Source organism: Scardinius erythrophthalmus (genome assembly GCF_964197995.2).
Source record: "Scardinius erythrophthalmus genome assembly, chromosome: 18".
In the NCBI taxonomy this organism is placed as follows: domain Eukaryota; kingdom Metazoa; phylum Chordata; class Actinopteri; order Cypriniformes; family Leuciscidae; genus Scardinius; species Scardinius erythrophthalmus.
Genome location: NC_138238.1, coordinates 2603637 through 2631393, shown reverse-complemented (window position 1 = coordinate 2631393; position 27757 = coordinate 2603637). Strand labels below are relative to the sequence as shown.

Genomic DNA, 27757 nt, shown 5'->3' with positions numbered 1-27757 from the left:
TCAAGATCACCAGTTCTTCACAAACCTCTTTAGGAAGTGTATTTTAATGATTAACCCTTCCTCTGTCGTCTGTTTTTATTTATTTCATTATCTTTATTCGTTCGTTTTTCATAATGCTGCTGCCTAAGTCCTTTTAGGAATTAACGGTTTGGGGACTTTTATTTTGTATATGTTGTGATTCACTTCCGTTTGTGTTTATGGTTTCCGCTGTCTTCTTCACGTTAATGTTACAATATTATTCTGAATTTTCTCTTGATCTTGACGGATTCATCTGTCATTTCCAACACATTTCTGGCTGTCAGGATGATCCCGACCGAAGACGCGTCCGCTCGGAAGCGAGTGATCGAGGACAAACTCAAACAGGTCCGTTAAAACAGGAAGAATGAAGAATAACATGAGAATCCCGTGATCAGGGAGGGGACGTTATTAATGTCATTTGCGATAAACTAGAATGAAAACATGCATGATTGTCATAAAAATAACGTCACAAAGCGTTTTAGAAGCTTAATGATAGAATAAATGATGCCATTTTGATGGTGTGTATTAACCTGAGAGTTCAGGGTATTTTACAGTTAGGTTACCTATGCGTTAGATATTGACATGTATGTTTTACTTATAATCTCAGGAACAAGAAACTCTGTCTTTTATTCGTGAAAGCCTGGAGAAGAGTGATCAGCTCACTAAAGGAATGGTGAGAGATGATCATTTTATATATTGGTGAAAGTGTGTGTGTGTGTGTGTGTGTGTGTGTGTATACATGTTTGTCTATCCCGGTGGGGACTTAGCCTAAGCCTGAATGCACTCACACTCATGGGGACTCGTGTCACAGTGGGACCTAAATTGAGGAAACAAGCTTATAAATCATACAGAATGAGTTTTTTTTTTTTTTTTTTTTTTTTTGAAAAAGTAAAAGTAAATGTGTGTGTGTGTGTGTGTGTGTGTGTGTGATGGGTAGGTTTAGGGATCAGGTTAGTGTAAGAGAGAGAATATACAGTTTGTACAATATAAACTATTACGTCTATGGAGAGTCTCCACAAAGATAGCGAACCAGACTGTGTGTGTGTGTGTGTGTGTGTGTGTGTGTGAGAGAGAGAGAGAGAGAGAGAGAGAGAGAGAGAGAGAGAGAGAGAGAGAGAGTGTGTGTGTGTGTGTGTGTGTGTGAGAGAGAGAGAGAGAGAGAGAGAGAGAGAGAGTGTGTGTGTGTTGTTGTGGAAATTCTTTCTCCACTTTAAATAATAATTGGAAGACAGCTGGAGATTTCAAAAGTTATAAAGATCTTTATTTCTTGCAAGAAAGGCAGTTCACACATCAGTCAAGAGTCTGATATGGAAGGGCGCTGACTTCTCCTTTTTGCCCAGCTATATTCCCTTAACACATCCTGGTCTGTCTCAAAAGATCGCCTTGGTTTACCTTAAAAGGCAACATGTCTCTGTTCGAAATCTCTTCTAGCATAAATTCTATCTAGACAAAGCAATACATGTCTGCAAAAGTTTCCTGTTTTCAGCTGCTGCTCAAATTCACACATTTTGCTTATCTCTATTTCTATCAAAGCTGCGCACATACTTTTCACACTTGAAGTACAACAATAGGTCACTTTGAGTACACATAGTCTCTTTGCTACTAAGTCGTCTATCACCCAGAACATTTTGTTCCTGTAACCTTATATGATTATATTTCTTTAAATGCTTATGAGTAAAAATAAATGTTCAACGTTAACACAAGTTGTACACACAGAAGTAAAAAAAACACATCTAAATGTAAAATTTCCATAACACTCCACCCCATGTTCATTCAAAGAACATACACACAAATTTTGACATTTACTTCTCCATAATCATAGTTTCCTGGTTTGGCCTTTCCTATAACAATTATAAGTTAGTGACTTTAATACCACCTAATATCTCTAATCATACCATGTTCCATCTTTTACTTTAGAATACCTGTCAAATATTCCTTTAATTAGCATCCTAAGTTGTAATTAAAATACCACCTGTTTCCAATGTTACATACCATAGTACATTGCCTTTTAACTTTGAATCAAGTTTCATTATCCTTTGCTAAATTTCGAATCACATTGATCTATTAGGCCTTTAACAGGCTGATACCTGCTGATTAACCATTTTTCTTAACCATATTTTGCTAGCTTTTAGACTATTGTTTTACTTAGTAAGATCTATTTAAGGATCTGTGTAATAAAATCTAACCAAAAAAGTTCTAAAATCTTTTCATTTTTATCCTTAACACAAATATCAATAATTGTATTATTTTGTTTCAAACAATGTCATTAATTTTAAAATTAACTCAGCTCAAACCAGCTCTTGCCATTTTATCTTTAATTACCTATCTTAAAATCCTATTTTCCAGAATTAACTGATGGACATAACATGTCCTGCCTCTATTTGCTGGCAATGCGGAATAATTCATAATGGATCCATTGATCCAGATCATTAAATCCGTAACTTCATTCTGAATTAAGAGAGTTTTTTTTTAGAATTTTGCTTTATGAGCAAATATTCTATTTCACTGAAATGTCTTAGATTCATTTTAGTTTTTAAATTTAACATGTTTGAGTTACATTGTTCTTGGTCTTGGTTTTACCTTTGTGCTCATATTTTTTCTAATACGTTGAAGACCTTTCTCAACAAAACAAGTCCATATTTCATTTCTGGAAGCCTGGCTAAATTAGCAAGCACTGTTACTGTATTTATAGATAGACTAGACCCGCAGTCACCTCTCAGATATCAAATACAGAAATTAGACAATACATGAAAGGAAAATTTCAATAATCACACTGGTAACTTCTTTAACTAATAATAATCCAGAAATTAAATATGTTTCCAAAAATCAATCTCCTTTTGAAAGTTTTTCTTTTGCTATTTTAACAAATGGAAACACCTAAAAAATATTTAATTTAGTCATTCATTCATCGCTATAGAAGTCTACCCAATTATCTATTTGGACCTAGTCCAGCAAAGTTACTTAGCCTCCCTTATTAGAGAACAATTATTACCACTATTAATTTTTTAGCATCTATGATATCTGAATTAGGGTTCTAAAACCCTCAAGTTTCTTCAAAAATAGTACTTAGATTATTTATTATCTTTACAGTGATGTACCTATTTAGAGTCCCTATACTCTACAGAAATTAAGAAATCTTCCTCTTCTTAATTTACATGTACCTGAAATATTCAAATTAATTAGTAATTGTTCAAATCATGAGATCTAAATCATACAGTCCTACAGTCTAGTTTGATTGAAACAAATACAACATCAATAAACATCACACAAAATTAATTATTACAGTATTCTAAGCCTAAACCATTAGTTGGTTCACATCCTCCAGATGTGTTGATCATCTCGTTGCCCCATGGACGTTCCGTCTTCACCTTGATAATTCTTTGCGAATTGTCGCAAGGTCTATCCCCCGTTGGTAGAAAGGAGGTCAGTTACTAGCACTGCCTGTTTTCCTCTACTTGACGCTTGTCGTTGGTATTGCTGTTGGCGTTGGCGTTTGGGGTTGTTGAGGCTGGTTGGAGTAGTTTAAGTCGATATGCTTGGACGGAGGTGTCACTCACTGCAACCTTGCTGATAGTTGCAAGATTTTTCCTCAGAACACAACCGCAGTCCACTGGACCTTGTTTGTGGAGTGAACCATAAGAACAACCTGTGAATGGAGACCTTAAGTATTTTGTTAGTGACAACATCATGTATCATGTCGCCAGACTCATCTGCTTGTCTGGCCGGTCATCCTTTTTTGATGAGACCTGTGAAATTTCATGTTAAACAGTGACAAGACAATATTTTATACATTTGGAACAGAATCAGTTCTGTTCGATGAGATCCATCATGACATCCTGTAAAAGGAAAAAGTTAAACATGGGGTAGACAGGGCAAGCTTGCTTGCTCTCTGCCTTCCCAAAGTTATACGCTGCGCAGGTGTGGCATTGTTTATTTCTGCCACAACAATAACCCATACCACAATAGTTAGCCAAATTCCTCCATGGTTGTTATTTTATTGAGAATATTTTCTTCCCTGTTGGGTCATATTTTATCTGTTTAGATACAGCTGGTTTGATTGACATCATTTATCTCAGTGTCTCTCAGAACACCATAATTCACACACTTACTTTCACACACTCCACACACCCCTCTCTGGCCAGAGATTCATTCATTCATTCATTCATTCTTGTCTGCCTTAGCAGTTTATGAACTGAATGGGGAACATATATTAGGAGTGGAATACCACCAAATATGAACGGTAACAAAGTTCGACGACGACGACAGAAACTACTGAACGTAGACACACTGTGGCATTCCCCTTGCGACAGTGTCTGAACGTTACGATATCAATTCTCAGTTGTCCGATGCAGTCGTCATGTGTTTGAGTTTAACACCGTGAACGTAAACCTAACTTTTCAAAATCAAATAGATTAAACACTTTAAATAGAAATCGTATAGACCTACAATTGCAGTTGAGAGAATCCGTTTTAATTTCTCAAATGCAATTTGTCATTCTTTGCACAATTTACATTTTTCAAACTTTTTGTTGTTGCTCATAAGCTATTTAAAAGAAGATTTGGAAATCTTCACACAATCTTTGATCCCTGGACAAAAATAAAAACATTTCTATCTCGTACCCCTGCTGATGACAGCTTGTGATTTCAAAAGTCTAGAACCATTGAAAACATTGTTTCTATTAAAAAAAAAAAAAACCTTTTAAATGAAATGGAGTGACCAATATTTTTGTCAAATCACAATTCATATTTCCCATATGCACAATGCACAAAAATTATCTTAGTTAAACATACAGTAAACCATTGACTTTTAGAATCTCATAGATCAAAACCATTTTTCCACACTGTCTCCCAGGGATAACGGGATACAAATTCTAGACGCCTTCATATAAAAAGTATAATATTTAAACACGTGCAATTCATACTATTTATTCATCACTTTAACAGTTCTGATTCCCTTAATATTTTTCCTTAGTGACTGTTTGTAAAACCCTGTGCTCTCAGATTGCCACACATTTTTGTGGTTGGCCACCAATCTTTAGTGAGTCACATTGTTTCACAAAAAGCCCCAATTCTCTCCACTCTGCAGTCAGTGGTTTAGCTAAAGAGATGTCAGGGACGGCCCCCTCAACATCATACAGTAATGCTTGACTATCAGTCAATTCAACCTTCACAGCACACCATTTATCTGACCAAATTAACTCTGAGGTTTTCAGTTCCTCACTCTCTAGTTCAGACCATTTTTCAGCAAAAATTTCATCTGGCTCACTGCTAACATGACATGTGCAATGCAAATCACTTTCTTCCATAAAATCATGGTCAGGAGGCATCCTATTTGTGGCTTTGTTTTGCAGACCACACTGAGGAGTGCTCCATTCAAAAACATATAATGTTTCAGTTGGCATTCGCACCATACTCATATCAGCAGTGAGGCCACTGTCATCACAATACGTAAGTATTATGTTCAGCATAAGTTCAGCTTCAGTTTACACATCAAATCTCTTCTCAGAAGATTACAAGGACAGGTAGTAGTTACAAGAAAAGCATGAGAAAATGAGCGATCACCAATCTGACAAGACAAATCTGCTGTATATGGTTCCTTTACCAGATGCCCTGTGGCACTTCAGGAGGTTGTCCATTTTCCAGATAATACAGTTAAATCAGGCAATTGTTCATTTTTAATTCCTGAGTTCGTCACTTCACTGTCAATTTAGAACTTAATTTTCTTTCCCTCGACACTAATGTCAATCATTGGTAATTTTGCAAATGCTTTATACCAAAAGTTCAGTGTCAGCAAGCGAATTTTCTTCATTGCAAGAAACAGCAAGCACATTTTCTTCATTGCAAGGAGCAGAAAAAAAAAGATAAGATTAGACATATTTACCACCTGGGAGTCAGACCCTTCACCGTCGCTCCCCTCCCTCTCCACTTTCAATCTCCTTGTGGCTCTGGTGGCTGTTGGAATCCTTTCTTCTTTGGAGGATCCGGACAGTCATTTCTCCAGTGTCCTTTTCGCCCACAATTACAACAAGCTTCAGGGTCCATTGCGGGTCGGTCACCCATTCTACGTCCTCCTCCACCCCATCTTCAGCAGAGCCAGTTGAGTGTCTTTGTCAGTCTTTTTCTGTTTGTTCTTGGCTTGGTCTCTCAGCAGCTGTTGTTGATGCGTTGCGTGTCGCCGGATTTCTTCCAGACGCGCTTGGTGGTACCCCACACAAGACGTTTTGACCTTTTTCCCTATTTCAGGGTCCAGACCGTCCAGAAAAAAAAACAGTTTTCAGATATTCTTCATACGTACTTATCTTTGATTGTCTGGCCTGTGCTTCTCTTTGGGTTGGTGAACATTTACGAATTTTGCGGATAGAGGAGTGTAGTCTGGAGGAGCAGAGGGCAGGGTGATCGAACCTAGCAAGCTTCGATATGGGTGTTTTGGTGGGCTTGCTTGCAGACTCGTTCCCTCTTCTTCTTTGTCTTCCTCAGGATTTTGACTTCCCATTGCTCCTGGTTGTCTTTGTGGTTCGTGGAGGGCCACTGCTGGTGGTGGTTGGTAGGGGGAGTAGGGAGCCGGACAGCGGTCGTCCTCAGCCAGGCGGGTTTTCATGCATCTCATTCCCTCGGAAGAATTAGAAACAGAGTTTAGTAAAGTTTTCCTGGCTTCCTCTGCCTTTGTCTCTCTACTATCTGTACTCTCTAATGGTACTAATGCTGCGTTTATCTGTCTTCTTTGTCTGGTAATTGCCTCATTTAACCATACATCTATAATTCGACCATCAAAGTCATAATTATATTTTTCTGTATATTTTTTGGACTTGCTTTTTGTCCAATTTTCCTTTGTCTTTTGCAGATGGCTTACACTTAGACATTAAACACACATTATGCTTACATTAAACACACATTAATTAACTGTGGTATCCTATGATGCCACCCCGTTCCATTTTTTCCTTGGTCATGGAACACTAATTCCCTTTTGAGAAATCCACTGTCTCCAACTCTTTATCATTAACATTACCCATTTTTGCACAAATTTTACTCAACAGTATTTATATTTGCGTATTTAAATCCTTTCCCTTCACGTGGTCACCACGTACATTATTCACTGTGTTAATTCTTCCCCCACTGCGTGGCCACAACGCCTGCCTAAATCCGTCGATCTAGGACTTTCCAAAAATGCCTACATCCGTCGATGCTAGGTCTTTTTCCCAGACAAGTGCCTTGTTAAATATTTGGAAGTTACTTTCAGGCTTATTCCAAAACAGCACCTTGTCTGGACGTTTGAGGACTTACTATCCGGCTTATTCAACTTATTCTCAAACTCTGGCCCTTTTGGGAAAGCAATTAACACATATGGCATTTGAGAAGTTACTATCAGGCTTATTCTCAAACCCTTTTTTTAAATTACTTTTAGGCTTATTCCAAACTCCTGACCCTTTTAGGAAAAATATTCAATACGCAAATAATTTTCTTATTTACCACGTAAATAATTTTCTCTCACCGTGCTTTTTGCAGCTTGGTTCTTTATTCGGGATCGCGTCCACCTAGGCCTGCCGTGGTGTCCACAATTCTCCCGTCCCTTGCATTTTTAGCGTTGGGGTATCGGAGCCAGAGACTTCTTGTCTTTGGGATGTTCAATCAATTGCTTCGTCCACGGAGGTCATCAGCTTTGCGATTCCCAATCCTCGTCGCCATTTGTTGTGGAAATTCTTTCTCCACTTTAAATAATAATTGGAAGACAGCTGGAGATTTCAAAAGTTATAAAGATCTTTATTTCTTGCAAGAAAGGCAGTTCACACATCAGTCAAGAGTCTGATATGGAAGGGCGCTGACTTCTCCTTTTTGCCCAGCTATATTCCCTTAACACATCCTGGTCTGTCTCAAAAGATCGCCTTGGTTTACCTTAAAAGGCAACATGTCTCTGTTCGAAATCTCTTCTAGCATAAATTCTATCTAGACAAAGCAATACATGTCTGCAAAAGTTTCCTGTTTTCAGCTGCTGCTCAAATTCACACATTTTGCTTATCTCTATTTCTATCAAAGCTGCGCACATACTTTTCACACTTGAAGTACAACAATAGGTCACTTTGAGTACACATAGTCTCTTTGCTACTAAGTCGTCTATCACCCAGAACATTTTGTTCCTGTAACCTTATATGATTATATTTCTTTAAATGCTTATGAGTAAAAATAAATGTTCAACGTTAACACAAGTTGTACACACAGAAGTAAAAAAAACACATCTAAATGTAAAATTTCCATAACAGTGTGTGTGTGTGTGTGTGTGTGTGTGTGTGTGTGTGTGTGTCATGCCATCCTGTTTTGTAAGATATAAGATGATCAAACTGAATTAAGGATAATTGGTATACACATTGTAGTCAGTTTTAATGACTGAAACCATGAATGTGTTCTGATTGTTCGAGGTGTCCATCCTGTCGTCGTTCGAGAGCCGTCTGATGCAGCTGGAGAACTCCATAATCCCGGTTCACAAGCAGACGGAGAATCTGCAGCGACTGCAGGAGAACGTGGACAAAACTCTGTCCTGCATGGATCACGTCATCAGCTACTATCATGTGGCCAAAGACACCGACAAGATCATCCGGGAAGGGTGAGTGTGAATGCGCTTGCGTGGTGCTAGAAAATGCATTGGTTCGACTTTTACATATTGATATATGGATATAGAATATATATACTGTATTATATAATACAACTTAATTTCACAAATATATACACAGTACTCAACATTTGAAGTGGATCAAAATCTTTTATCGAAGTTCTACATGAATTTTTAACAATACCGTTCTTGTCTAACCCTAACCCTAACCACTTCAAATATTTACTACTGAATACTATATATATATATATATGCATATACATAATTTATATTATATATAAATATAAATATTTTATAAAAATAACACATTTTTTCTTAAATATATACACACATATATTATGTAAACACAAACTTTTATTTTGAATGCGATTAATCGTTGCCCAGCACAAATATAATAATGTCATAGCTTGTTCATATATATATATATATACTCATTATGTACTCTATATGTACTCATTTCGGTCATCGCTACTCTTGCAGCCCTGCTGGTCGTCTGGACGAGTATCTGGCCTGCATTGCAAAGATCCAGAAAGCCGTGGAGTATTTCCAGGACAACAATCCCGACAGTCCTGAGCTCAACACAGTGGTACGTCCCTCATCCTCCCACAATCCTCTCGCTCTCCTTCAGTTTGAATAAAGCGTTCACCGAAGCGCTGTGGTGTTGCAGAAAGCTCGTTTCGAGAAGGGAAAGGAGCTTTTGGAGGCGGAGTTTCGCAGCCTGTTGACGCGCTACAGTAAACCAGTGCCGCCCGTCCTCATCCTGGACGCCATCGGAGGAGACGAGGACATGGAGGTGCAGGAGGACGTCACGCTGGAGCATCTCCCCGAAGCCGTTCTGCAGGACATCATCTGCATCTCTGCCTGGCTGGTGGAGTACGGGCGCAACCAAGGTGAACACACACGCCAGCGCTCTCATCTCAGGCCCGGGAGCTTTCCCTATCCCATCTGGGGGGTTTTCCTCGGTTTAAAAAAAAAATCCACCAATATCTGTAAGCTCATGTTGTGTTTGTTTGTTTATCCGCAGACTTCATGAACGTGTATTTCCAGGTCCGATCCAGTCAGCTGGATCGGTCCATCAAGGGCTTGAAGGAGCATTTCCGTAAGAACAGCGCCAGCTCTGCCATCCACTCGCCCGCCGTACAGACCAAACGCAAGGAGACGCCCACCAAGAAGGCTCCGAAAAGACCAGGTCAGTGACCTTTAACCCTTGACTTCATCAGATCGGGTCTCTTTGGGTTCCTGGTGGATCAATCAGGTGTATCTGTCTTCCATGACATCACTTCCTGTGGAGAGTTCTCCTCTTTTCCTATTCCCAGTGTGTGTTCTTACTAACCGTCTCCTCTCCTCTGCTCATTTCTCACTCATGTCTGATGATGTCAGTCTACATCCCAGGTAAAGTTGCAGCTGTATTGTGTGACGTGTCCATCGCTTGCTTCTGTTTGCAGTCAGAGCTTTACATTATACACACACACATGAAACACCAAACAAAAGGCCTGTTCACATGCAACGCAACCGTTTTTCACTAGTAAGATTTGCTGGCCAAATAAATCCAAAATTTTACACACAGAATGTGACAGACATGTTTAGTTTGATGAAGAAAATAGCAAACCAAAAAAAAAAAATTATACTTCCTTTCAAAAGTTTGGGGTCAGAAAGATTTTTTTAAATCTTTGAAAATACTGTACGTAATTGAATTTTAATATTTTTAATTTCAATTATTAAGTAGAGTATTTTCTGCTCACCACGGCTACATTTATTTGATCAAAAAATGCAGTAAAAATGTTAAAATATTATTACAATTTGAAATATCTGTTTTCTATGTGAATATATAGTAAAGTGTAGTTTACTCCTGTGATCAAAGCTGAATGTTCAGCATCATTACTCCAGTCTTCAGTGTCACATGATCCTTCAGAAATCACTCTAATATGATGATTTAATGCTCAAGAAACATTTATGATTATTATCAATGTTAAAAACAGTTGTGCTGCTTCATATTTTTGTGGAAACTCGTACATTTTTCAGGATTCTTTGAATAGAAAGTTCAAAATAACATAATTTATCTGAAATAGAAATCTTTCGTAATATTTTCAGTCTTTATGGTTATTATTGATGCATCCTTGTCGAATAAAAGTATTGATTTATTTAAAAATAATTCTTACTGACCCCAAACCTTTGGATGGTGGTGCAAGTACGGTGATTATTATTACTATTTATTTTTTCCTAATCTGGTTTGATGGAGTCAAATGCAGTGTAATAGCTCGTTATGGCGAATATTTGCACTCAATGGGCCTCATTCATTAAATACAAGCAGAACATCTTTCTAAAATCTTTATGCAGCCATTTTTGTCTTTGCTGCATTTAGCTCAGTATGTAAATTGTTTATGATACAATTCTTGCATAAATTGTCATGCAAATCAAATGGAAATGTATTTAAGAATGGTTTTATGAACCATTTAGACAGAAATCATTCTATTCATGTTTCTTAAAGGTGCAGTAAGCGATTTCTGAGAAACGCTGTAGTTCGCCAAAACAAACACGCCTCTACACAAAAGGACACACCCCTATCTTGATAGCCCCGCCCCCATGCAAAACAGGAACCTCCTCTAATAAGTGGACACGCCCCTTACTGCTGATTGGCTACAAGTGTGTCTTGATGCTCAGTCCGATCCTCTTTCAACTGTGTTTCTCCGAAATCGGTTACCGCACCTTTAAATGAGGCCCAATGTGAAAAGGTCTTCACACACACACACACACACACACACACAGTAGCGATAGATTGATATATCAGCCAGGCTGATTAATTGCCTTATTATTGTTATCAATCAGGTTAACTAGTACATTGCGCTAGTGTTTTTAGCGGGCGTTTTCCTTCCTGTCTGTTGAAACTGTGTTGTTCAGGGTGGTGTTACTGTATTTTCTCTGTGTGGAGGGCACGTTGTGTTGGCTAACAGCACTGTATTGCATATGAAGCATCTCAACAGTGAGAAAGTTCCTTCTGTGTTTTCCACTAACACACATGCATGCGCACGTCTCCGCCACACGGTGGCGCTGTGACCGCTCGGCCCTCACTAAGAGAATGTCCTTGTCATGCTTGACACTTAACACAAACATCTACTGCACATTCACTGCTTATTAAAGGGGTTAATCACATTTTCCTTAATATTTTGTTCTTTGTATTATTTGTATGATTTACATATTCTAACACAAAATAGTTGATGCAGACTAATCTGCAACCACGGCTCTCAGAAATCGTCATGACTGATTCATATCAACACTCATATTTAGTGTTTAGCCTATCATAATAGAGCTCATTTACATACACAAGTCTTTAATAACAGCCTGTTTAATTCCAAAGGTTAGAGATGAGTTAAAATTCTCCTGAAAAATTAAATAATGACAGGAAACGTTAACATCCTAATGAAAACTAATATGATATAAAATGATGATGTGACCCCTTTAAGACTCATGCCTTGTTTTAGCCTCACTATGACTCTCACATGTATAAGTTTATGATGCTAATAGGTTTTAGATTGTTGTGATGTTTGGCAGAGGCTGATGCTTTTGAGCAGCGCTAATATTAATGACTGTATTAACATCACTGTTCATGACACAATGCTGTGATTGATTAACCGGTTGTATTTCCTCCTCAGTGTGTTTGACGTGTTCTTTCTGTTCTGCTGTAGACATTTGTGATAATATGTGATGTGATGTTTGTGTGCACTGCAAACGTACTTTAGCGCGTGTGTGTGTGTGTGGGTGGGTGTGTGTGCAAGGTCCAAATTTAACTTTTTGCCACTCCTGCTAATGACGAGTCAATTGAGAAAGTCTACCAGCTATAAATAAGTATTAAATATTTTAACACACCATTAAACTTTGGTAAAATTTTGCATTATTTTTATAAAAAATATTTATTTTTCAGTATGCTAATTTTTTTTCCCTTATATTAATATAAGTAATTTGTGGTATCATTATCAGTATCATTATCGGTATCAAGTCTTTTCATTACATCAGGATTTTTGTCTTATATTTTTGTTTTTGTGGTTTAATATGAGTATTTCGCTACATAATTATTTTTGTCATAATCAATAATCAATCTTTCAAACATAATTTTTTTTTTGTTATAATAAATATTACAATATTCCACTTCATCAAAATAATAACAGTCTAATAGTTAATAGGTATAAAAGGGGCGGGGCTACATAAGGGGGAGGGGTGAGCAGTTGCTCATTAGCATTTAAAGGGACATGCACCGAAACGGGTCGCTGTGAACAGAGCTGTTTTTGAGGAGGTAAGAAGGGTGTTGTTTTACACAACCATTGAATATTTTATCCAAAGCATGTTACAAACTTTACCAACTAAAGAATCATACACACTTGTGGAAAATGGGCCCTTGATGACCCCTTTAAAGAGTGTTCAGATATTTGCTTCTAGCAGTTTGACTGAGTAATAATGTTGCAGTTCAGTTACCAACAAAACAAACATGAGCTGCTGTTTATTTATTTCTGCAACTCTCATTTGCCGCCTGTCAGAGGTTAACGTTGGACCGTGTGTGTGTGTGTGATATGTGGTGTGCTTCAGTCACGGAGGGGTCTGGATTCCTCTCAGTTGTTCTCTGGTGTCGGTGAACAGGGTTTCAGAAGCCCTTCCTCTTCCTCTTCCTCATGGTGTCTTCCTCTGTTCTCCTCCTGAAACACTGCTGCTATCCCCCCTTCTCTGTCTCTTTCTCTCTGTTTCGGTGTTGATGGGAGCAGGCACGATCCGTAAGGCTCAGAATCTGCTCAAACAGTACTCTCAGCATGGCCTGGATGGAAAAAAGGGCTCTAACCTCACTCCTCTGGAAGGTAAAGCACGCTGTCTTTCTGGTTTCCCTTCCGTCTCCACGGTTTCTCTCACTCTTGCTGTGTTTTTGAACTGTTGTTCCTGCGTTTCGGAAAACAACAGTCGGAGAAAACAGAAACTTATGGGTCACAGCGGTAAATCGGCCTTAGGATACAGAGAGAGAGAGAGAGAGAGAGACACAGAGAGAGAGAGAGAAAGAGAAAGAGAGAGACACAGAGAGAGAGAGAGAGACACACAGAGAGAGAGAGAGACACAGAGAGAGAAAGAGAGAGAGAGAGAGAGAGAGAGAGAGAGAGAGAGAGAGAGAGAGACCTTCCTGTACGCCACTGTTTGTCCGTATTCTTTTAATATTGATATCAGACGTTGTCATTTATATTTACAATCAGAAAAATGTTTATGTGGCACAAAAACAATGTGGATTTAAATAAAGGTGGCATTGTTAAACTTAAAAACATTCTAATTTACATAAACATAAGTGAGTTGAAAACATGGCAGCAGTTACTAAATATTTTGCCACATACATTAACACAATATTTTGCAGCACATGTAAAATATGCTGCATGAACTTGCATTATTGATGCACTTTTTTTCTTTAAAAAAAGTTGATCATGAACTGTCGCCATGTCTGATTAGTGTTGCTATTGTTAGCTAAAACTATTACAAATAGTTTATGTTAATTGAAATAAATCTCAAATAGAATAAAATATAAATATTAGACAAAATTTAAATAAAAAAATAAACAAATTAGAAATGTTGCCTTGGCAACTTACTGAAAAATAAAATAAGCTGAAGTACTGAAATTACTAAAACTAAAACAGAGATGTATAAATGAAAGATACATACATATATTTAAAAACAAAATTAAATGACAAAAGCACATAAAATTATTAAAATTAAAATCTGATGTTTAACTAAGCAAAATTCTAAAATTAAGTTTAATTATGAATTATTTAATTATTAATGTATTAGTTTATTGATTAATAAATACTCTAATAGTATATTAAAAATACTAAAATAACACTGCATCTTTTCGAAATCTGAATTTTCCAATCTGTAAGTCCAACTTAAAGTGATTTTCCGAGTGGCGTCAGGAAGAGTGTGCTCAAGGTTTTCTCTCGAACTGGTGCGCCATCACTGTTTCCCATAAGTCTCTGTGCTTTGCTGGGTCCATCGGTGCACTTAGAAACCCCACTAACATCCTAAAACAAGTGGCCTTTGCTTTGTGGGACGGGTTGAGCTTGTTCAACGCTCCCTTTATGGCCTGGGGTGAGTGACCCCGTCATGTGACTATATCCTAACCAATCAGGTTTCGAACATGAGCTGCGTGGGGTTAAGCTCCTGTCTGACGACAAGCATGGGGCGGCCACAGGTGAGTCTGACCTCAAAGATACTCTGATTAAAAATAGTTTTGTGTTCAAAACACGCAGCAGAAAAAATGACTGTGAAATGATGTGATTTTATTACAGTAGTCTCATGTGAACCCTAAAACTATGTTCAAAATAATGTGTATTTTAACATCTATCAAGGTGGGTGTTAGTGTTTCTGCAAACCGAGGGCCGAGTCTATATTAATATAATAACGGTCATGTTCAACAGTATATCAAAGATTCTGTTGTAAGAGCTTTGGTTTTAAAGCTCTGAACCTTTAAACATTTGTTAAAGCAGAGTCATTCAACACTGATATCGGCCCTTAACAATTCAAGTCTTATGGTTACATTTTTTTTCAACATCAGGTTTCAATGATTCAAATCTCACTGATATGCAATGTTTCAATATATATGATCAGTAATGATATGCATAATTGATATTGTAATTGAGTGATTAGATATTTGGGATTTATTTTTTAATCATCGTTTAGCACCTGTTGTAAATATGGTTTCCTGCAGTATCACAACATGATTTCAGAAACCATATTCAGTGAAAGCATTGAAATCTCCCTATTGAAATTATGGAAATTACTCTTTATTTCTTATTTGCAGGTTTTTGGTCTCATATTGATGCATTTTAATTAAAGCTCTAGTTGCACCAAACAGAAGTACAAATATAATTGCTTGTATCGGTTATCAGATATAAAGTCTGCTATTGTTCAAACTAATCAGTAGTGCCGCCCTAAACTTAATTACATTTATGTCTATGCATCTGGCAGACGCTTTTATTCACAGTGACTTGCATTGCTTTTAACAAATACATTTGATCAGTTAATGCATTTCCCTGGGAATCGAACCCATGACCTGATCTACTGTTTGAGCTCATGCCATTGGTTGAGCCAGTATTTACGTGTTATTATTTTCATTTTATCATCATTATTTCAAAATGAGTGTATTTGTAATTGTGTGTGTGTGTGTTTGTCTCAGGGAAGGATGACGTGTTGGACATTGAGATTGATTCGTACATCCACTGCATCAGCGCGTTTGTGAAGCTGGCTCAGAGCGAGTACGCTTTACTGACCGAGATCATTCCGGAACATCACCAGAAAAAGACCTTCGACTCGCTCATACAGGTCCGCTCAGATCACCACTGCTGTGTGTTTGTGTGGTTCCTGTATGTGTGTGTTTAAAGGGTTAGTTCACCCAAAAATGAAAGCTCTGCAGTAATTACTCTCCCTCATATTGCTCCAACCCCGTAAGACTTTCGTTCGTCTTCAGAACACAAATTAAATCTGAGAGCTGTCTCACTCCTCCATAGGCTTCTCTGTTATTGAAACTTGCCGGCCCAGAAAGTTAGTAAAGACAATGTTAAAATAGTCCAAGTGACTACAGTGGCTCAACCTGAAGTTTTCTTCAGGCTCATCTTCTCAGTTCTCGCGCATGCGTCGTGTCGCTCTCGTGAACTCACTCAGAGGACCACGGAAGAAAATGAAGAGTTGAATAAAGTCGTTATTTTTGTTTGTTTTTTTGCACACAAAAAGTATTCTCGTCGCTTGATAAACTTAAGGTTGAGCCGCTGTAGTCACTCGGACTATTTTAAACATTGTCTTTACTAACTCTTTACTAAGACGTCTTGTCTTCAACGAGCCAAAAAGGGCCGACGTCACTCCTCTGCTCATCTCTCTGCACTGGCTACCTCTCGCCGCTCGTATCAAGTTTAAGGCATTAGCCGCGTTTCCATTACTCTTCAAATTGCGAATTGAAAATACGCCCAATGGAAACACGTCAATTTCGCAAAAACTCCCATATATCGCGAAAAAAGTTTTTCCGCTCGCATGAGGGGGTTTTTCAGGCAATTCGAAAAAGAAATATTTCGCAAAACTGCAATGGAAACCGTTTACAAGTCAGCTGACGTAGATGACGCGGTGTGTTTGGACAGAATACGAGACAGAGCTCTTTATTAAATTCATAAAAGGCAAAAGAATTACAGGAATAATGGATTCTAAACCTCAAATAAATGCCACGATCAAGACCTTGAAGCAGATCTAATAAGGGTCGTTCCTCACCATTAATGATTGGATAACACGCATACATCTCCTTCCATTAATAATAATGGCCAGTGCAGTGGCTGGGATATAGTTCATAAGCCTACCAACGTCTGTTACCATGATTTTTGGAATGATTTTAATTATCGCGAGAGGAAAAATGAAGTTTTAGTCGCATAACATCGGTTAATGGAAACGTCGTAATTTCGCAATAGTTTTTTGTCGACATTTAGAAAAAATCGCAAAAGTAATGGAAACGCGCCTAGTGACGCTTGCTTACAGATCTATCACAGGCTCAGCTCCTCCTACTTTCACTCACTCCTACGAGTCTACATCCCTACCAGAAGCCTACGATCGGCCAACGAGCGACGTCTCGTGGTTCCATCACAGAGAGCCACAAAATCACTTTCCAGAACATTCTCATTCACAGTTCCATGCTGGTGGAATGCTCTCTCCACCCTCATCCGGAGCGGAGAATCCCTGACAACATTCAAAAGACAGCTGAAAACACATCTCTTCCGTGAGCACTTAACCTCTTAAAAATCATTTCCTTTTCCTTTAAATCCTCCCTTGTCGGGCTTATGCTACTCTGATTAATGCCTGACCTTTGTATTTTGAGCACTTCTTGCGTTGTTTTTTGCCTCTTCATGATGACTCACTTTGGACAAAAGCTTCTGCTAAATGACTAAATTTAAATGTAAATGTAACTTTCTGGGCCGGCAGAATGAAATTACCCAGAAGCCTATGCTCTCAGCTCTCAGATTTCATCAAAAATATCTTAATTTGTGTTCTGAAGATGAACGAAAGTCTTACTGGGGGTGGAACAACATGAGGGAGAGTGATTACTGACAGTGTTTTCATTTTTGGGTGAACTAACCCTTTAACTTGATGCGGTTTGCAGGAGGCGCTGGATAATTTGATGCTGGAAGGTGATAACATTGTGTCAGCGGCACGCAGAGCCATTATGAGACACGATTACTCCGCCGTGTTGACCATCTTCCCCATCCTGCGGCACCTCAAGCAGACCAAACCCGACTTTGACGCCACACTACAGGTAAAAGGGAGAAAGAGAGACACGCATATGAAAAGAAATGTTGTTTTGTTGGCTGATGATGTCATATCCTGTGTTGTGGTGCAGGGAACGGCTGCCAGCACCAAGAACAAGCTCCCGGCTCTCATTACCTCCATGGAGACCATCGGCGCTAAAGCTCTCGAGGAGTTTGCTGACAGCATTAAGGTATGCGTAATGATCAGAGCTCAGTCACTGAAAGGCTGGCCAGTGTCCGGACAGAATGTTTTAATTTATTGCAGCAATAATTGACGGATAATATTATGTTTACTTGGAGAAAATAAGAGAATAAACCCTGGCCTGGGGTGGCCAGTCTTGCTCCGGGTCACGTGACCACCCCCTGTTTTGATGTATTCATTTATGTCATTGTAACATTGAATATTATTTCATTCATTATTCCATTTTAAAGCTTTATTATTAGTATTATAAAATGTAATAAATAATTAATTATGTTTTATTAATTAATTTTATTTAATATAAAAATATTACATTATTTTTAAAATTACATATACAGTTATTATTAGATGTAATTAATAATTATTAATATTATTAATTATTTTTTTTAATCATGTAATTAAAAAAAATCCATTATTTAAATATATATAAATTTATTAGAGGTGGGCATAGATTAATTTTTTTAATTTAGATTAATCTAGATTAATTTTGAAATTAATCTAGATTAAAATGGCTCATTTGAATTCTGCCGAAGGCATTCAGAATATGTGTGCTACCCAAATAATGACTATAAAAGTAGGCTAAGTCTTTTAAGAACGGGTTTCTCAAATCAGGTGGCGCATTAGACCAGGGGCTCATCTCCTGTTTCCAAAATGCATCACAAACTGCTTGAGAAAGCTGTTCTACTCATAGACTGTAAAAGGTTACTTCTGTACTGTTACCGTCCGTAGGCAACAAAGGCCTATGTTATTATCAACTACTATAGGCTATCAATTAGGGATGGGCGATATGGCCTAAAATCTATATTGTGATATACATTTCAGCCTCTTGCGATAACGATATACAGTATATTATAATAAAACCATTTCAGAACAGGTTACACAGACCCTGCTAAACAACTGCTAAATTTATTTTTTTAAAGGGTATATGTAGTTTTGAGAACATATATTGTGCAAAACTGTAAGTATACAACATAATTTTGCAGATAAATAAAATTTAAGTAGCCTACACTAGCTGCAGAGATCTTAAGTAGGTCTAATGTTTATTATAGCTTTGAGCTTATGAAACCCCAAATTTAAAGTTAGCCTATAATATTGTCTAACTGATGTCTTTTCAGTTAAAAAGAAACACAACAATGATTCTTAAAATCGGGCGTAGACAGAGATTATGTGTTAACGTTACACCACTAAGATATATTGGAATGAGAATAATACGCGCGCGCTGGTATTCAGTGATATCAGTTTCAGTTTCGTTTTGAATTTGAGGTGGTAGAACGGATTAGTCGTGTGTTAACTTACCGAACCGTTACCCCACACACTCGGATAGTTTGCTGCTGTTTGTCGGATGGCTTAAATCCGAACCAAGTCCAAATAATGGATGTTGCAGCTTTCACTTTCAGCCGTGTTTACTTAAGATGACGACGAATATGCGTTGCAGCCGGGTTTACCTCGCGGCCGCGGGTAGATTGCGTCATCATAGCTTGTGTAGTAGAGCCATCTCCCAACCCAACTTGGGGAATAGATTAACGGCGATATTTTTTTTATCGTGCGATAAGAGCTGCGTTAACGCCGATAACGGCCCACCACTAAAATTTATATACATTTTTATTTATATATATATTACATTTATCATTTATTTATTTATTTATTTTAAGACTTCTATCATAATAGAAGTGATTAATAATTAATTAGAAATTCTATTATTAAAATATTACATTTTTGTTAAATGTAATTAATAATTCATTCTACATTGTATTAATAATTAGAAAATATTTATCATTTCATTTAAATTATAATATTACACTATTAATTATAATTATTTTTAATTGATTATAATTTGTGATTATTATGTTCTGATCATGTGATGCTCTCTTCTCCAACAGAACGATCCAGATAAAGAGTACAACATGCCGAAAGACGGAACCGTACATGAGCTCACAAGCAATGTAAGATCTCCTCATCCTCCGTTCTGGACAGTAAGACACTGCTAACAGCGGTGGTGTTATAAAACCAGACGAAGATGCTCTTTCTCTCTCCTTGTTTCTCCTCAGGCCATCCTGTTCCTGCAGCAACTGCTGGATTTCCAGGAAACCGCAGGAGCGATGTTGGCCTCTCAGGGTAAAGCAGAAACACTGACGTACACATACAAAAACAGACATATTAGATCCAATAGATATTCCTGGATTATAAATCTGCCGTTCTTCAATGAGCTGAAGATGTGAGCTCTATATTGGACAGCTGACATGTCTGTTTTTATCGCATTAATGTTCATAACACACAGTCCTCACACTCCTGTCTCCTTGTTTGTCATCTTTCCTGTGGTCTGCATTTCCTTTTCCTGTGGTTTTCCTGACGTCGCTCATTCTGAGATCATATTTGGAAAGCAAATTCAACCATTTTCAGCTTCTCTGCCCATGTTTTTCCCTGAACCATCTTTCTCCACCCTGCACTAATAATAATTGCAATATGCCTGCAATATTAAATTTTAGCTATCAACTACTATTTATTAGAGTCGGATATGCTAAGCAATCTTGCCTTATTAACAGATGGTCAGTGAAAATGGTCAGACATGAAATATATGTCCTGATATGACCGCTCATGTTCACAGCAATGCATGCCACTCTGCAGCTCCTCCCACTGGGTTTTCAGCTCCGCCCACTCACCTCTGCTTCTGTCACATGATCTCGCTGTCACCCTGTCTGTAGCTCCTCCCTCTGGATTTTCAGCTCCGCCCACTCACCTCTGCTTCTGTCACATGATCTCGCTCTTTCACCCTGTCTGTAGCTCCTCCCACTGGTTTCTAAGCTCCGCCTACTCACCTCTGCTTCTGTCACATGATCTTGCTCTCACACTTGCTGTAGCTCCTCCCACTGGATTCTCAGCTCCGCCCACTCACCTCTGCTTCTGTCACATGATCTCACTCTCTCACCCTGTCTGTAGCTCCTCCCACTGGTTTCTCAGCTCCGCCCACTCACCTCTGCTTCTGTCACATGATCTCACCCTCTCACACTGGCTGTAGCTCCTCCCACTGGTTTCTAAGCTCCGCCCACTCACCTCTGCTTCTGTCACATGATCTCACTCTCTCACCCTGTCTGTAGCTCCTCCCACTGGTTTCTCAGCTCCGCCCACTCACCTCTGCTTCTGTCACATGATCTCACTCTCTCACCCTGTCTGTAGCTCCTCCCACTGGTTTCTCAGCTCCGCCCACTCACCTCTGCTTCTGTCACATGATCTCGCTCTCTCACACTGACTGTAGCTCCTCCCACTGGTTTCTAAGCTCCGCCCACTCAGCTCTGCTTCTGTCACATGATCTCCCTCTCACCCTGGCTGGCCATCAGTGGTTAAGCTCTTCACTAACAGAACTATTTTAACTTCTTGCCCTTTGCCTCTTTCTCTTGTTCTCTCTCTCTCTCTCTCTCTCTCTCTGTTCTGCTTTGCTTCTGCCCTGTAGTTCTCGGGGACACTTACAATATTCCTTTAGACCCCCGAGGTAAGAGCCCGTGCAGATGAGTAGAGCTCGACTCCTCTGACTTACAGTCAACATGAAACCTGAACTCACTCGCTTTACTTTCTCAATACATGTGGAGAATGATCCGCCACTGCGTGATATTCTAAAGCAGTGCTTATAAACATGTTTCACTCAGATCATGGAAGTATGATGGGTAAAAAGTAGTATTTCTTGTGAAACTGTAAATAATGTACGGACTTGATTTTGTCTACTGGGATTTGATTACATAGAGGGGGGGTAAATATTATTGGTTAATGTTATTTTGCCCTCACCATGTGGCGTTAATTAAATTAACAGAGATCTTGATTAAACACCAGAAACGTCAGAATCATTCACAATATGACCTGAAACATTTATTATGAATGTAAACGAGGCTGATTGGATTTCATGTTGACTTCAAACCCATAACTGTCTTTCTGAATCGCTTACTGTACTTGCTTTTTTTTAGACGTGCAGATGTTTCTGAAAGAGTTACAGGCTTTATTTTCTGTGTTTATGTCGGTTTCTGGGAACTTTGGTTTATAGAAAGTTTCATCCGATGGTATTTTCTCTGAGGATCTTCATATTATCCCCTGCAGCCGGCAGGATATGAAACCATAACCTCTCTAAGTTATTAATTATAGCATTGTACACGAGCTGTGATTTAATCTGGGGCGAATCCAGTTCAGCTGATCTGAGACCAGTTTCTCTTCTCAGAGAGTTAAATGTAATATATTTTATATGTAAGGTAGGATTAACTTCAATCTGAGCATCTAGTTTATGAGTGTTTAAGATTCAGAGGTTGATAGAATTACTCAGACAGAAGGAAGTGATCAATTTCTCTGTTAATTAAATGAACGGCTGTTGAAATGTGTCTCTTGTTGTTTCCAGAGAGCAGCTCATCCGCCAGCAGCTACAGTTCAGAGTTCAGCCGGAGACTACTGAGCACGTATATCTGTAAGACACACACACACACACACACACGCTCACAAACGTTTTTTACATTTTCAAACAAACTCATTCTGTATGATTTAAAAGCTTGTTTCCTCTTGGGGACCTCAATTTAGGTCACACACACACACACTCACTCACTCACTCACTCACTCACTTACTCACTCACTCACGCACACACCACACTCACATACTCAAACACACCACACACTCACACACATAACTGATGTTTTAAAAGGTCATATCATGTATTTTCAGATAAGCTTTTCCCTCAGGTCATCTTCTTTCTTTTTTCTCTCTTTTGTTTTGAAGAGGAAAGTTACAGGATGTTTTCATAATCATCAAACTCTTTTATATCAAACGATCATGTGAAATTTGATTCTAAATGATATGAGTTTTCGTTAATTGAAATAAATATAAAATAAATATTTAGATGATAACCTATAACTTCGAAAAATCGAAATGTTCCCTTGGACTTACTAAAACTGAAGTAAAATAAATTAAAGCTAAATAAAAATATTTAAATATTAAATTACTTTAAATTGAGTACAATTTAAATTGAACTTGTACTAAATAAACGTTAATTCAATATAAAGTTAATTTAAAATATTAATAAATCCTATAATAGTATATAAAAGATAGTAAAATAACACTGTTTGTGTTTGGAATAAATTCTATAAGATAAATGTGTGTTTTTGTGTTTCTCTGTAGATAAAGTCCTCGGTAACCTGCAGCTGAATCTGTCAAACAAAGCTAAAGTGTATGAAGATCCGGCGCTGCGAGCCGTCTTCCTTCACAACAACTACAACTACATCCTGAAATCCCTGGAGAAGTGAGTATACAGACTGATTCAGGACCATTGAACAGGTTCAGTTCACTGACCAATCAGACACTCACTACGAGCCAATAGGGGTGTAAATCGGACAGTTCATGACGATTCGATACGATATCGATTCTCTCAGACAGCGATACGATATTTTTCGATACTTCAAAAAATTCCACGATACGATTCGATTCGATTCAGGGCTATATCGATCGATTAATCGATATTTAGATATGTTCACACAACCAGTTACGTTTTTATTAACTCACAAATGCAACCAAAATATATAACATGAACGTTTAATTAAACTCTTTGAAAATTGCACACCCTCTCCCAATTGGGACATTTATAACAGAAGTGGTTATTTGCAAGTACTCATAAATCATGTTTTTTATTATTATTGTGCATTCCAAGTAATATCAATCAAACTGCAGCTGGGTTGTTTTGATTAATAATAATAATAACTTAAAAAATAAAGGTAAATTACAAAATTAAAGTTAATTGAAAGTATGCTTTAATATATATATATATATTTTTTTTTTAGCAGAGCAGAGCAGATACATTCACATTTCATCTTTCTGAGTCAAACACAACCAAGTAATTGCTATGATAAATAATACAACACTCGGTTAATCTTCATAACGTTAATCTCCTCAGCTGATATATTATGTATGCCTGACAAACTTTGTTGTTGTGATTAACGTACGTACACGCAGTACAGAGAGCTTTTCCCTCACCATTCCGTTCCCTAAACGAGCTGCTTTAGTAAGGTTCCGTGAAAATGTTTCAGGTTTTATTTTCCTTTTACGCCCATCCTCGATCACTTTTAGTCAGCTTTGACGAAACTCCTCCAGCGCGCGTCTTTTCAAAGTGACATCTGACCTGAATATTGCGCGCTGAGTCGCTAAAACGGACTTCTCGTGTTGTTCACCAACAAGGGTGCGAGTGCTTGTCTGTTTCTACTGTAAAACATGAACTCGCGATGCCTTGACAGCGGACAATACCGGCTTTTGTGAAAAAAAAAACTTGTTTAGGGTTTAGTCAGTCTTGTCAGGCGTCTTTTTCAGATGAGGAGATTAACGTTACACTCCGGCAGGCGGTTGGTGAGTAAACGAAAATGTGCGCTTTAGCGGAAGGATGTTACGTGTCGTGATAATGTGGAGCGTGTCAAAATAAAGATGCATATCGATATTTTAAGTGCGGAATCGATGCATCGTATCGTTAGACGTTATATCGATGCATCGATCCATATCGATGTATCGTTACACCCCTACTAGCCAATCAGGCGACAGTTAAAATGACGTTTTCTTCCTCATTTAAAGGGGTGGTTGATTATGATTCACTTTTCTAACTTTAGTTAGTGTGTAATGTTGCTGTTTGAGCATAAACAACATCTGCAAAGTTACAACGCTCAAAGTTCAGAGCAAAGGGAGATATTTGCTTTTATAGAAATCGCTTTTTAAGGACTACAACAAACGGCTGGTAGGGACTACACGAGCTTCCTCCCGGGTTAGTGACATCACCAACACTAAAATTTACATAAACCCCGCCCCGGGAAAGCATTTATAGATTAAGACAGAATATGCTAATCAATGACTAGAAGATAACTACACATCAGCTTCATAAATTCATCAACTAACCATTCAGAAATGTCCTGTTGCTTCTACATGTTGTCAGTTCTTCTCGAGTCTCTCCATCATTGTCTGACTCCGGTTTGAACATAAAAGCCTAAAAGTTTTAGAATTTTTTTGTTCATGTCGTGTGTGAGGTAATCGAAGCTGCTAACACACACACACACACACACACACACACACACACACACACACACACACACACACACACACACAAGCTCTTGAAGCTCCGCCCTCTGTGCCGGGAGCAGCAGCTCATTTGCATTTAAAGGGACAGACACATAAACGGATTGTTTTTGCTCACCCTCAAAAAGTGACAATTTTAACATGCTATATAAAAATATCTGTGGGGGATTTTGAGCTAAAACTTCCCACACACACACTCTGGGGACATCAGAGACTTATTTTACATCTTGTGAAAAGGGCATTATACCACCGCTTTAATATTTAGTGTTTCCTACGATAAGTCACATTACTGAAGTAGAATGTTATGTGAATGGTGTTCTCCGCTGCGCAGGTCTGAGTTGATTCAGCTGGTCGCTGTGACGCATAAGAAGGTGGAGAGTTCATACAGAGAACTGATCGAGCAGGAGATCCAGAATTATCAGCGCAGGTAAAACATCTCAGTCCACATGCCAGAAACTGTCCGGTCACTATTCAATGAATGACCTTCTGACCTTCACTCACCTACAGCTGGCTTAAGGTCACAGAGCATCTGACTGAGCGAAACATCCCAGCGTTCCAGCCTGGAACCAAAGTGAGAAGATCTCACACACAAACACACACACACACACACACACCAATAATGATTCTATTCTGCTTTTTTCCATGTTCATCTTTCTTTAGTGTGTGCAGTGTTGCTGTTCTTCTCTATATCAGTGTCAGTGTTTCTGAACTCCTGAAACGCCTCCATTGTAGTCTTGAGTTTCTTCCGGGAACACGTCACAATATTCCTCATTATAATAATTCATACGCAGAATAAAGGGGCGGGGCTTGGTCGAGTTAGTTAGTAGTGTGTTAAACTGGCGGTTATGGTAAGGGGCGGGACATTTCCCAAACACACTCGAAGCGCTCGACCAATCACAACACACTGCTCCAGCCGACCAATCAGAGCACAGTGTGCTTTTCAGAAGGAGGGGCTTCATAGAGACAGGAAGTAAACAGAGCGTTTCTGACAGACTGGGAAGAGAGGAGCCGCAACAATGGAGAATATGAGGAGAATAATCAACATTCAAGCAGGAAAACCTGTTCTAGTAGAGCTAAAAACACAATCAAGACTAAATAAAATGGCATAATACGGCCTCTGTAATGCTTTATTATATGCAGTTTGGAACTTCTGCACAGTTTATGTTTTGAGCTTCTGTTAAAAGTCTTTTTATTTGGTTCGTCATTGCATGATCTCAGTTTAACCTTCACTGATGTTTTTGCATGAGCAGCTGAAAGACAAGGAGCGACAGATCATCAAGGACAAGTTCAAGGTGAGAGAGATTCATGTATCTTCTTTAGTCCTACTGTATCATATCTGATGCATTCATTTCTATATTTAATATTTCAAGATGAACACTTACTGGACTGTAACAGCTTTGCTGGATTATCCAAACATCATTTTATATTAAAATCATGAGTATCAATTAAATATGATCATCAGGCTTTTGAGGAAGGTTTATTAGTGCATCTCTCAATCATCATTGTATTGCATTGAATCATGTTTTAAAACTACAGAGCTTTGATCATAAAACTAAGCATTTAAATATCATCGTACTAAGACATTTTTGGCAGATATTGATGTTTATATGCATTTTATATGCATTTATATCTTATAAAGATCTCACTGATTGTTATTACAAGCATCAGAAGTTCTTATGTTTTGTCCGTATTAATATCAACATCTGCACCAAATTGCAATTAGTTTTGCTCCATTTGAGTCTCTGATTAAAACTGAAGTGTTTTTTCAGACTATATGAGCCATAAAAGCCTGATGCATCAAATATGATACTCATCAAAAACACATATGCAGTCTTTTATATTTTGCCTAAAGTAAATAAAACTATGATTGTTTGATATGTCAGTGTTTCCAGGGATGAAGGGTCTGTCTTGTGTTGTGTGTGTTTGCAGGGTTTTAACGAGGGTCTGGAGGAGCTGTGTAAGATCCAGAAGGGCTGGGCGGTTCCTGATAAAGAACAGCGTGACGCCATCAGACAGGCTCAGAAGAGAGTGGTTTCAGACGCGTATAAAGCCTTCCTTCAGCGGTGTGTGTGTGTGATGCATCAGCTCATATCTCATGTGTCATATTCAGATGTATTCGGCACGTGTTTGTTCATATGCCAATCTTTGTTTTTACAGATGTGCAAACATTTCATTCACCAAAAATCCAGAGAAATATCACCGATACACGCCGGAGCAAGTGGAAGAAATGATTGACAAGCTCTTTGACACTTCGGCCTAGGCCACGCCCACTCCGTCACCATAGCAACGGAGTCTCTGGTTTCCACTGGAGACGAACATGCACTTTCCCCTCTGCTTCATCACACACTACTCAACTGCAGCGTCACTGTTCGTTTGTGCTTGTTTTTTTAGTTTTTTTTGTATAAATGTATTTATGTAAATGTTTTTTGGGGATTTAACTGCAATAAATAAATAGAATTCACTCCTGAAACCTCTGCTTCAGGTTTCTTCAGTTCATTATCTTGCGTTGTTTTCAATTGCTGCATGTATGAAATATGAATTTGTTTTAAAAAAAATATTATTATTATT

The 27757-nt window shown here is 38.3% G+C and overlaps 1 protein-coding gene across 5 annotated transcripts; it reads left to right on the top strand.

Moving 5' to 3' along the window:
- The first annotated feature begins 165 nt into the window (after positions 1–165).
- On the top strand, positions 166–27688 carry exoc7 (exocyst complex component 7). Of its 5 annotated transcripts, XM_081393420.1 has the most exons (21): positions 166–363; positions 626–691; positions 8429–8613; positions 9100–9205; positions 9287–9509; positions 9644–9808; positions 10000–10011; positions 13371–13460; positions 14765–14827; positions 15812–15957; positions 17771–17923; positions 18008–18106; positions 19995–20057; positions 20163–20229; positions 22490–22555; positions 23261–23381; positions 25521–25616; positions 25697–25760; positions 26440–26481; positions 27119–27252; positions 27347–27687. In XM_081393420.1, the coding sequence occupies exons 1-21, from the start codon at positions 304–306 to the stop codon at positions 27447–27449; spliced, it is 2124 nt and encodes a 707-aa protein (XP_081249546.1). In that variant the 5' UTR covers positions 166–303; the 3' UTR covers positions 27450–27687. The 5 variants fall into 5 exon arrangements, with proteins under 5 accessions (XP_081249546.1, XP_081249542.1, XP_081249543.1 ...); XM_081393416.1 differs by lacking the exon at positions 14765–14827 and having other exon boundaries at positions 27347–27688; XM_081393417.1 differs by lacking the exons at positions 10000–10011; positions 14765–14827 and having other exon boundaries at positions 27347–27688.
- The last annotated feature ends 69 nt before the right edge of the window (positions 27689–27757 follow it).

What these genes read in the sequence shown, in the direction of transcription:
- exoc7 (XM_081393420.1), top strand. Translation starts at nt 304, where the DNA reads ATGATCCCGACCGAAGACGCGTCCGCTCGGAAGCGAGTGATCGAGGAC. An exon ending in CAAGCATGGGGCGGCCACAG is followed by an intron (nt 14,828 to 15,811) that starts GTGAGTCTGACC and finishes TGTTTGTCTCAG; the next exon opens with GGAAGGATGACGTGTTGGAC. An exon ending in AGCGATGTTGGCCTCTCAGG is followed by an intron (nt 20,230 to 22,489) that starts GTAAAGCAGAAA and finishes TGTTGTTTCCAG; the next exon opens with AGAGCAGCTCATCCGCCAGC.